Consider the following 11,914-nt stretch of genomic DNA (forward strand, 5'->3'; position numbering starts at 1 on the left):
GACTTGTACATTTCCATCTGCAGATAATAACGGGTTTTAGATATAATGCTTCAGAATGTTCTGTGTCTCAGTATTATTCTATACCAAGTGTTATGTAAGGGTCATTCTGTTTTTTTTCCTGAGTTGTTTCCTCAGTACAGACAGATTTGCTTTGTTAATACTGAGTTTTCTAATGAAACAAGAATCCTGTAAATCTAAGTGATCTTCGCTTTGCATAAGTAACATACGTACACAAAACACACAAATAGAACAAATATACAAATGTAAATGTTTGCATTATAAACAATATACAACTATACATACAGTGGGCTGAATATAAGACTATATAAACAGTCCACTCAACATCCCCCCCACCCCCTTCATTCTCTCTCCTCTCTAACCAACTCCCTTTTTCTCTCCTCTCCTCTGACTCTCCCTCCCTCTCTCCGTCTCTCTCACACCGCCAGCCTCAGAGCTGGGGAGCATGGCAGCTCATCTCTCCAGCCCCTCTGGCGCTCATCCAGACAGCCACCCACGGAGCTACCGTCAGCTGCTTCAGCATTACCACTGACGGCTTCAGGAGCTTCATCTCCATGTACCTCAAAGCTCTCATGCCCTCAGTCTTTAAAGGCCTCCGCGCTCAGCGCAGGCCGGATCCTACAGCACAAGGTTTGAAGCTACCATGCTGCTACTATGACTGCGAGTCTACAGGGGCAGGACACAACTGGCCTTTGGTATCCTTGGGTTTTAACAAGCCTGGCAAAATTAGCATTAGCTGCCTTTCAACCATGCACAAGGCACCATCTGGCTACCGACTGTCATCAGTGAGAGAATGCGCATCTCCTCCAATGAGGAGTAGATCTCTCCTGTAGAACTGTGTGGCCAGTAGGGTGTAAAAAAGTAACTGGCTCTCCCGTAGCACTTTGTGGACTGCAGTGTGCAATAGAGTCAATTACTCTCCTGTAGTACTGTGTGGACTGTAGGTTCTAAAATAGTCACTGGCTCCCCTGTAAAGCTGTGTGGTCTGGAGGGTGTAAAATTGTCACTGGCTCTCTTGTAGTACTGTGTGACCTCTAAGGTGTAAAATAGTAATTGACTCTAGAGTGTAGACAGGATCTGCATCAACCATCCTGAGTACATCAGAGATATAGAGTGCAGGCTTACCTCTGGCAGAGAGCTTTTTGGTGTTGATTATTTTAGCAGCATACTCCTGGCCGGTGCACAGCTTGACACAACGGCGCACCACTGAAAATGCTCCCCTGCAGAAACAAACAGTTTTATGGTCAAATCATCAACAAACAGGACCAGTCTACAGGCCTATTCTTATACAGCCATTTAATATGCTCACAATTGTTTTCAGCAGGTTTCCCACAGCACTGTAGTATAAGACTTTTTTTTTTAAATCTCACGGACATTTGTCACAGAATGTCACAGAATGTCACAGACAAGAAATGGGGAGATGCAAGGCCAAATGAAGAGTGCGGCGTGCATCAGGCCCCTGGCCTGAACTCGATGTCCGTGGACATCCCTCCAACAGCTGCTCTGTGCGCTGCGTCCAATCCGGCTCGCCCTGAGGGAAAGCTGAACCGGGAGAGGAAGCCTTCCTCCATCAGGTTATACCAGCCCATAGGGCGAACGTGTCCACACAGCATACGGCTGGGATGTACCATGCAGCCCTGCATGGGAGGAGGCCAGCATTGAACATCCATTACATTATATTACATTAACGGCAGACGCTCTTATCCAGAGCGACGTACAGTCTAAGCAGGAGACGGACCTCCCCTGGAGCAATGCAGGGGTAAGGGCCTCGCTCAAGGGCCCCGCGGCTGTGCGGATCTTATTGTGCCAACACCAGGGATTGAACCACCGACCTTGCGGGTCCCGGTCATGTACCTTAACCACTACACTACAGGCCGCCTATGCTACATCCAAGACAAAGGACAGAAGCGAAGACGCCACTGAGCTGCTGTGGTCCCGTACCGACGCCAGAGTGATGAAAGTGCAGAAGCTCAGATGGCGTTCGTGGCCTGGGAGAAAACGTCGGAGGGGGATTTTCATAGCCGTGTTTCTGGCACAGCTTGCATAACTGAGCCTCGTGGGACTGCAGCAATAAAACCTGATGCCACTGCTCAGCCGACCGATTTGTAGCTTACCTTGTTGCTGTAATACGGAGTGATATGTGGGCTCTCTGTTCCCTTAAGGGAGTCCTCCCAGTGACCGCCTCTGCTAAATCAGCTACTGCCCAAATGCTGTTTAAGACTGGCTGGGTGTGTGAGACAGAGACCGAAAATAGTTCTGCCAGGATACAGGGGTTTTGGGCTTAGGCCAAGGATGGACATTGGTAGACACACACCCCAAAACAGACCCCAGGGAAGGTGAAAGGGCTGGACTGAGAGAGAGGCTGGGAATAGCAGGAAGGGTGGGGCAGGGTGGGGTACAGAGGGGTAGGGTCAGATGAGACAGGGCAGGGTGAGCTGGGTTTGGGTGAGGCGGGGCAGGTCAGGACAAGGTATCAGATTATACCTGTTTGCAGCCTGATGTAATCAATGTGTTAGCAGAGTGCTTTTCATTAGCGACTGATCTGACCAAGTCTGTCTCAAAGGGCACATTGAGCTGATTTACAGAGCTGTTCCTGTGAACTGATACTGGATATAGACAGGCAGGCTACACACACACACACATGCACAATTCCACACACACACACACACACGTATGCACGTACACATCAAAATATACAAGCACATACTCTCTCACACATGCATACATACACAAACGCACACTGTGCATACATAGTACATACACACAGTCCCGTTAATATGTACACACACAACAAATCCACACACACAGACAGACGAGCACAAATACAGACAGACACACACACAGGCACACAAGCAAGGACACTAAACACATGTCTGCAGGGAGCCTAGCTTTCTGATTTGTCAAAAAGAACATCTGTAACTGGGTGTTTAGCAGACACACTTATCTAAAACATACAATCCACACATACATCTGGATTCAAGTATCTCGCTCAAGGGTATAACAGCACTGGCCCCACCTGTGAATAAAACCTGCACCCTCTGAGTTATAACTCCTGTTTTCTAACCATTTCACAGAACCCTACACTCACACCACACCAGCGTGCTCATTTCAGAAACTGCGATGTTCTGATATTCTGCTGGCTGCCAGATAACCAAACTGCATTTCTTGCCTTAAGCACCATTTCAAATTCCAGCACCACCTGTGCCAATGGCTTGCTAATGCAACATGATGTCGATTCACTCCCACTTTCAAGAAGGATAATTTGTAACACCAATTAATTAGGCTAGCTCTATGCCGCCTGATTTCATTAATTGCTCTTGGAGTTCTCCTTTGTGAATACTGCTGAGAGAGAATATGACTCCTCCATTTCCATCCTTTTTTGATTAATTTGTGAGCATTCCTAGTAATCAACTGATAACATAGGTGAATATTCTGATTATTTAATGACAGTATTTAGCCTTATACATAACCTCTGATCTAGCTCACAGGCAGCATTACACCTGGAGAGAGAGAGAGAGAGAGAGAGAGAGAGAGAGAGAGAGAGAGAGAGAGAGAGAGAGAGAGAGAGAGAGAGAGAGAGAGAGAGAGAGAGAGAGAGAGAGAGAGAGAGAGAGAGAGAGAGATGGTGCATATGTGTGTGTCGTGGGGGCTCCATGAAATCAACCAATGCCAGAACACTTGGCCTCGTGCTTTCACCTGTAGTGGTCTGACAAAGAAAACTGGAGATGTGCAAGTGCAACCCCCAAACTAACTAACCAGCAAGAAGAGCGTCCTATTCCTAATCTTGTCAAAGATCTGACATCATAAAGTAAAATGTGCTATTCTTGTGTCCTGGTCCTGGCTGGCGGGAGCTTAACTGAAGGAATTTTGCGACGCTCTATTACACAGGAAGATGTACGTGAAGATTAGAGGCGAAAAGTGGCAGAGACGAACGTTCTCCGTAAAACACAGATGATCAGGAAATGCAGCTTTTGTGGGGTTGTCTTTTCGCTCAGTGCAAGGCAGCAAACGCTTTCGTTCATACTGTCCCCTGATAGTTTGGCAGCAATGTAGAGCCTGCATCCAGGAGCCTGTAAGCGCGCACACGAGCGTGGTGGTGGGCTCGTTATGGGTTTACACAGTAGGCTATTTGTGCGCCACTCTTCTGCGCGTTTAAATAATAATTTACTACAACCACACCATAAACAGTAAAAATCCAATGACTGTGAATGTGATGTTCACGAGACCTGCCAAATACTGCTACTTGTTCAATTTATCAAATGTCACGGGGGGTGGTGGACACAACGCGCACGGCATATCCCGATTTCGCCCCGCAGACATGCCTAATAACAACCGCTTGGTAAGAACGGCTAAACCGAGCTGAAATAGCCCCAGAATCGTATTAAAGTGTTGATTCTCCAACGACTAATGATTGTCCCTTTAATCGTGTGCAAGATCATTCCCCAGCAAACAGTCAACCAAGCGTTTTACATTTCCTCCCAGCCCACTCACACTGATAGGCTACAGTACACACACATCCTTCACCGTCCATATCACGTACTGTAGCAGCCCCGCGCACATAATTCGTTAGCGGCAGTTGGTTGGATAGCAAGCTAAACTGTGTTAAAATTAGCATCTTAAACTCCATTCCTGTCACATGCAAATTCCTATGAAATATTTACAGCCATCGCCTGATCAAAAACAATAGCAGTGTCCGTTATTTACAACACGACTTGAATGTGGTTGCCGAAGTTACAGTTCAACAGAAAACAAAGCAAAACAACGCAATATAATCTGAGGGGAGGGGAGAAAACTAAATATCCATATAACGTCAGGCAGAAAGCACGCTTCAGCGCAGACACATATTAAAGACACCAAACAGCCGCCTCGAGTTTGACAGCTCAAAATGTCACTGTCTCCAGCGCATTGCTATGTAGCAGACCAACTGCTCGAGCAACAACGGAAAGTACGGGGCATTTTCCTGTTCGCCCTGGCTACTTTTTCAGGAAAAGCGTGTGTGTGCGCGCATTTGTTGTGTGTCTTTACAACTAACAAGCTTTATTTTGAGAATGGTACCAAGCCAGTAAGCTATGTGAAATTGTGCAAGTGTAACACGCTGTCACTCCTAAAACCACAATATCCCACTAGAAAGAACACACTAGTCTATTTACTGAAAGATAAATAATTGCAACCACCAGCTGCACTGGTAACAAACTTAAAAGCAACATTTATATCGTAAAATGGAACAATGGAAGCTTACTTTCCAAGCTCTTCATATAGCTGATATTCGTCCGTAAAACGTGTACAAGTTGTGGTTGCCATCTCTCCGTCTTTCCGAAGGGTTTGGGACTGTTCGAAACGTTGTCGTCTAATCTATAACAAGGTTTATGTGTTTCTGCAGGCGTTCCCTGGGTTTGCGGCGGATATCTGCTGTTAATTGCGAGTAGATATGTAGTAAAATAAATAAAAGGTTTGCTGGCGAGCTAGCTTGACAGCTTGTCTCTCTCGCCCTCTCTACGCGTGTCGTCCACTCGCAATACGCTTGGTTGCCGCTGCACAGTCGAAGCCCTTTTCCTGGCAAACCTAACGGGTCTTGATTGCCACCAATCGGGGGCTCTGTGCAACTTCGTGCGTGGGCACAGTCTGCACCACTGTATTTCCTTTTAGGGACTAATTTACCAAAAAGGTGGCTGTGATTCGTATCGGAAAGCGAATGTAAAATGACGTTGATTGCCACCTCACAAAAAACAGCAATGATCTAAAAATACAACTAGCAGGGCGCGAACCATATTATTTTCTTGACACACACGGAGCTGATATTGTGATTACATCTCCCTCTCCTCTCTCTCTCTGGGTACATTGTAGTATATTTGTTCATGTAGCCTACTTCACAGCCATTGCAGATGGATTGACCCATGGCGGTGAATATTATTGCACAGGTGTGCCAAGTTATTAAGTGGGTTCACTTAAAATACATGGTTCTTGGAAGAACGTGTTGCACCGTCAAGAGGGTTGGAATCCTCAGCGAAATGTTGTGAGAATTACTATCTGAGCCTCGAGTTACCAAGCAGGAAAGGGAAAGGCCCAGCTGACACCAGAATGAATGTCTCTCACGCCAATTGCTGCCTTTTTAAATGCCTCGTATACTCGTAGTGGCTAAAATATTGGACATTTTAATTATTCATATAATATAAAAACGCAATGGGATAATCTATCAGGTCTGTAGAACTGAGGAATGCTGAGTTTTTCATATTGGGAAATTAAATAAATCATCCCCCTTCACCAATAGGCCTGATAAAAAAGAAAAAGTCCGACTCCTACGACTGATGAAGGTAAACGCGTTCTTACGTTGCCCTCTTGTGGACAGATGACTCCTGCTACCGTGCGCACTAACTCAGTGACGTGTAAAGTGGAAGTAGCATCCCGTTTTGCTGTCGCAAGGGGTAATTTAAATATATTTAAATTTATCTCTTTAGTGGTCTGACTAAAGTTGACCTCGTTGGCATAAAAGCAAGGAAATGTGTCTGGCACATACCAAAACAAACACAGGCTAACACTACCCTTACCAAGAACGGTTGTGTCAGCATCATGTTATGGGGTTTGCTTTTCAGGAGGGACTGGGAGGCAAAGGACAGGGTGGGCACAGCCAAGTACAGGCAAATCCTTGAGCAGAATCAATTTAATTCATTTGTTTTCAGGGCTAAGATTTGTGTTCCTACACTGAAAACTTTGCCACGTGAGTGGTAACACCAACCTTTTTACAATGAATCTTCAGACAAATAACTCACCAGACAACATCAGAGAATGAATTCATATATTTATTATTAATTTTTAGGCACACAAATGAAACAAACGGAGAAGAGAAACTCAGCTGAAAAAGGAAGCACAACCAAAACTTGTTAACCACACACAGCCAACACGCTGACGCCTCAGCGGAACGGAAAACTGACTGAAACTGATGCTGTGGTCGCCAATCAAATCTCTCCCACGTAAAAGTGCAGCTATATTAGAAAAATTTTTGAGCGCGACTCTATTACAATGACAATAAATGCTGAAATAATTCACTATAAAAAAATAAACTGCTACTTTAACAAACATGGCCGAAGCAACTTCTCACCCCGTTTCTACAATGACAAAGCTGAATTTGTGTACAGTACACCTACATTTTTTTTCCATGCACAAACGTATCCGGTTCCGTCTCTGAAGAACGATTCCATCAAACCCCCAGAGTGCGTTACAGCCTGTAAGCTGGGCAGCATTGGCGGTGCGTGTGGAAGGCACGAGGCACACTGAGGTTATACATTTCCTGAAACATTTCCCAGAATGCCGATCTATCGCCATCCCCCCATCAGTGCGTGGCAGAGAGACTCCATCTTTATATTACAGTGGCTGCTACTCCAGTGTGCTGCGGTACTAATGTAGAACAGACTGGTGAACTGGGAAAGAAAAAGGTCACACAGTGAAAGAGTGGGATGGCTTCCTGGGCTCCTGCATTCAACATTTACTGTACAAAGATGGCCAGTGAGCTTTACAAAATTTAGGAAAAAAAGAAAGAAAAGCCCAACACGCGCAAAAAATGTCTAAGCATCCAAGAAGCAGTCTTTGTACCAAGCAAAGGGCTGTGAAAATCTCTCTATACCGCTGTGCATTTAGTCTGTTCAGAATTGCGCGGTCTTGAGTCAATGCCTGTCAGTCTTCCCCCTTCCACACTGCAGGGTCGTGCTGCACTGACAGGGGAGTAACTGTGGACATTCTTACCCAGAATGCCTTGGGTGAACAGGATGAAGTGGTGCTTGTGTATGTGTGAGTCTGTGGGTGCATGTGTGCCATTTTTTGTGTGTTCACATGTCTGTTCATGCGAGTCTGAACGTCGTCCCCCTGTACACGCGGTGGCAGGTGGTGGACTGCTTCCACCTGCTGGTCACTCTCAGAACTGTACGGCGCTGGGCTGGATGTCGAACATGGACGGGTCAAAGGACTGTCCTCTGAAAGGGGAGCCCTCGGCATCCCAGCCCTTCTTCAGCATGTCGTGCACCTTCTGAAAACCAGGGCAGAAAAATCAATCAGCCAGTTAAGCAATCACATATCAACTTTTACCCACATACATTACCCTAAAACCCAACTCCTTTATCACAAGAGAAAAACCATACGTGATCGCATCGTAACACTGACACCAGAAATAGACACACACACACCATCTCGTGGCTCTGAGGCTTGCCCTGCAGCTTCTGCCGGTAGTCGAAGTTGAGGCGGTTGAGTACGGCGTGCTCCTCCTCGCCCACGCTGGCCATGGAGCGCTCCCGGTTGATCTGGTTCACGTCGATCTCCGTCTCCCCCTTCAGCACGGCACTCCACCACACCTCCATTCCCTTACTGAGGGAGAGCTGGGAGGAGGAGCGCGCGCACACACACACACACACACACACACACACACGCACGCCACGTCTCAGCCTCCATCTCATCTGAGCATGTCTGGCTCTGCTCATAATGCTCATAACAATCATAACAACCGCTGATCCAGGATCAGTTTGCCCAGACCTTTTTCTTCATTACTTATAAGCCATCACTGATCCGACGTCGTCAGCACTCAACAGTCTGAGGTGTGTGGAGACTGGATTACGAGGGTAAGAAGTACATAGAGAATGGCGCTCCTCTGATGCTTTTTTTTTTTTTTTGCATTACATGTCATCTGGCTGAAGCTTTTATCCAGGCGAAATTAGAGTTGATTTAGACTAAGCAGGAGACAATCCTCCCCTGGAGCAATGCAGGGTTAAGGGCCTTGCTCAAGGGCTCAACGGCGGTGCGGCTGGCTACACCGGGGATCGAACCGCCGACCTTGTGGGTCCCAGTCATGTACCACAACGTTACAGGCTGCCCTACATGTTTTTATGTGGGACGCTTGCGTGCAGTGCACATATTTCACAATGTACATGATGAGAGGGCAGTGCGAGTGTCTCTCTAAAAAGAGGAAGGTGGGGCAGTCTCACCAGCACACAGTTCCCCGGCTCCAGGCTCCAGAGTGAGTTCTCGGTGTTGATCTTGTGAGTGAGCTCCCCCTCAATCAGGACTCTCTCCGCTGACCCCTCCCTCACGGCCACACGCACGCTTCCTGTCTGCAGACTCACCGACACCTGGAGCAGAACCCCAACTTAACCAAAACACTGACCAAACCTGACCAAAACATCACCAGACCAGGAAATCCTAGCCACGCCTCACCAAAACTCTTCACCAAGCCTCACTAAGCTTCACGACAAAACCTTACCGACAGCTCACCCAACCTTACCAACCCTCAAGACCAAACCAGAGCTTACCAGAAAAAAAAAGACAAAATTAGACGAACAGGTTAAAATTGGCAGCAAACGCGAGGGCGTCTCATTTTGGATTACCTGCTTGCCGCGTTGGATATGGGCGGGCACGTGCACCCGCACCTCCACGTCGTTGTAATCCTGAGACCAGCTGTAATTGTCTCTGACGGCGCCGTTGTAGCTGTCCGGGTTAGCCTGGAACTGCTCCTGCCCACTGACAAAAGCACAAACACACTGCGTGAACATACAAATCACGTTTAAAAGAGACAAATATATATGGTAATAGTAACAGATAAATGGTACATTTTATCCTGGGACAGCCTACCAGATATAGACAATACATGACATGAGATTAACTAATAATGAGATGAGTTACAAAAAGGCTGGCCACTAAGTAATTATTTTCCCTGACAGAAACAGTCCTTTCAGTTACAGGTGAGCCACTGTCAAGTCTTTGCTAACATGATATGAAGTAGGACTGTTTTTCCTTTAGAAAGTTCACTCACGAAGCTGGGCCAGTCGCACCCGGGCTGGGCTCGGAAGGCTCGCCATCTGGTGGTCGGTCAGTGTTACTGCAGACAGGTTCTGGGTTTGAAGGCAGTGTCTGTTCAACCACTGGGGGTGGGGCTTCTGGAGTTGCCTCTGTTTCTTGACCAGTTGCTGCTGTCACTGCTGCCACCTCCTCTTCTGCCTGCACTACTACCTCCTGGACAGCAGGGGGAGCGGTCCTCTTTTCCCTTTCCCTCAGTTGTGCCTCCTGCAGAGCTCTCTCTCTATCATGTAATGCTACCTTCTCAAATAATTTGAAGGTCTGGAGAGATAAAGACATAGCATGTAATGAATTCAGCCAAAAATACATAGAATTATTATTACATTTCTATATCTGTGGGACACACTCACTGTGGTACACAAGATATAAATCATTTGAGCTGGGTAGTTGTTAAGGTATTTTGCTTGTATCTATACAATAGCAAGACTAATTCCAATGACTAACCCCTATCACTTCAGTTGTATAAAATATACAAATAAGATACCTAAATCATTCTATATAAACATATCTGCAGAGCAAATTAATGACAATGATGAAAAAACTGGTGAATCAGACCTTGCATTTGATCACCTAGCTGTCTGTGGTAAAGTTCGATAGTGTCCTGATTTGTCAGCTACCATTAACTCAAGGAACTGAAATTCAATTAATAAATAAAAAAATGCTAGAGCTAATAATCTTCTATGTTTTTTCCCAATCGATACAGTGAATTTTAACTAATTTCTTCAATTGAAATGGTATTGGACCTAAACGCTGGCACAAGGCATGCTACTCACTAGTCAGTCTGTAAAACAGTTGACTGTACTTCATGCGACAAATACGTGAATAAAGTATCGTTGACAAAAGTCACGTTATAGTTTCAATCATTGGCATTCAATCATTGTGTAATGTTACAGGCCTTTTTGTTTCATGCATTTTACATTCTCAACGGTGATAATATCAGCAGATCGACCAGGCACCATCGATGGTTAGCATCATAACACTTCTGCACTGCCATTGGTTTATGCCAAACATTAAAAATAGTAGTGCTAACGATCCGAAAAAATCGTTTGAACACATACACTTTAAATATTAAGAATTCTGGAATTTTCAGTTAGCTGTAATCATTTACAAAGTTAACGTTAGCTGTTTATTGGACTAACACGGAGCGCTTGTTACGACTGTGTTAGAGGAATATGCTGTTAATGCAAGCTAAATATTAATTGATTAGCTATAGCTATACTTGTTTTGTTACCTTGAGGACCATTTTCTCCGCCATTCCTGGTGGGAAACCCATCGTGTCGTTTGGGCTGGAAAGCAGCCGATAGAAGTCCGTCTTTCGATAGAGGAAACCAAAATAAACCTGTAGAAAGTTCTGTATGTTTCCAACATGCTGCAGGATGCCGAGCAGTGCGTTGTCATACAGCTCGGTCATTTCCAGAGGAGAGGACATCGTGGACGAATGATCCGTCAAAAAATATCTCGTTGTTTTTAGCACTCAGAAACCTTTACTGATATGTATTTTGAAACGTTTAGATCAATCAATTATACGTTAAATTTCAGTTAGCGGTTAGTGTAGATTAGCCTGCTGCCAAAGGAAAGGGGACTCTCGATGTTTTTGTCTTCTAGAACCTGTCCGTGTGGAAACAAGAGCCGTCTACAATATTGAGTTCCTAAATAACACAACAACGCTTTATTTATCTCAGTACAATATCCACAAGGTGGTGCTGTACATATTTAAGTCATAGTATCTTAATATTTAAACTTTATAATTTGACTTTCATAAAAAACTGTTATTCAAACTGTCATTAAAAATCCCATGGTTCTGTTCTGTTAAGGTCTGGTCTGCGATGTGTGTTCATGTAAGCTGAACATATTCAGTTGTTAAATATTTTCCCCGGAAGAATATTACATTCATGATGTGTCTTCGTGTGTCTTCGTAATGAAAAATGAAATCACCCATGTTAAAAGGTAATTGTCCCTTAAACTTAACTGGTTGCACCAGACAAACGCTTCCAATAATTTGAAATCAGTCTTTTACATTGGCATACAGAACTTTTCTTTGTAGAATTGCTTTAATTCCAAC

At 45.2% G+C, this 11,914-nt stretch overlaps 2 protein-coding genes across 11 annotated transcripts in view; both read right to left on the reverse strand.

Moving 5' to 3' along the window:
- Positions 1–5,544, reverse strand: part of LOC133142122 (calcium/calmodulin-dependent protein kinase type II subunit beta) — a 67,465-nt gene extending 61,921 nt beyond the window's left edge. For all 10 annotated transcript variants that reach the window (XM_061263124.1, XM_061263121.1, XM_061263119.1 and 7 more), the window contains exons 1-2: positions 5,258–5,544; positions 1,144–1,238 (exon numbers count right to left, since the gene is read on the reverse strand). In XM_061263124.1, coding sequence (XP_061119108.1) covers positions 1,144–1,238; positions 5,258–5,319 — 157 coding nt within the window. In that variant the 5' untranslated portion in view covers positions 5,320–5,544. The remainder of the gene's footprint in view (positions 1–1,143; positions 1,239–5,257) is intronic.
- Positions 5,545–6,797: 1,253 nt separating this feature from the next.
- nudcd3 (NudC domain containing 3) lies at positions 6,798–11,480 on the reverse strand. Its single transcript, XM_061263290.1, has 6 exons — positions 11,084–11,480; positions 9,809–10,113; positions 9,384–9,516; positions 8,985–9,128; positions 8,193–8,381; positions 6,798–8,035 (listed from the first exon to the last, which is right to left on the reverse strand). Exons 1-6 carry the CDS (start codon positions 11,279–11,281, stop codon positions 7,925–7,927), a joined length of 1,080 nt encoding a protein of 359 aa, XP_061119274.1. The 5' UTR covers positions 11,282–11,480; the 3' UTR covers positions 6,798–7,924.
- Positions 11,481–11,914: the final 434 nt, after the last annotated feature.

This window comes from Conger conger, chromosome 12, assembly GCF_963514075.1.
Source record: "Conger conger chromosome 12, fConCon1.1, whole genome shotgun sequence".
In the NCBI taxonomy this organism is placed as follows: Eukaryota; Metazoa; Chordata; class Actinopteri; order Anguilliformes; family Congridae; genus Conger; species Conger conger.

Coding starts and splice junctions, on each gene's coding strand:
- nudcd3 (XM_061263290.1), bottom strand. CDS start 11,281: ATGTCCTCTCCTCTGGAAATGACCGAGCTGTATGACAACGCACTGCTC. Junction 9,517..9,808: donor GGTGCGACTGGCCCAGCTTC/GTGAGTGAACTT, acceptor TGCTTTTGTCAG/TGGGCAGGAGCAGTTCCAGG. Junction 9,129..9,383: donor ATATCCAACGCGGCAAGCAG/GTAATCCAAAAT, acceptor GTTCTGCTCCAG/GTGTCGGTGAGTCTGCAGAC.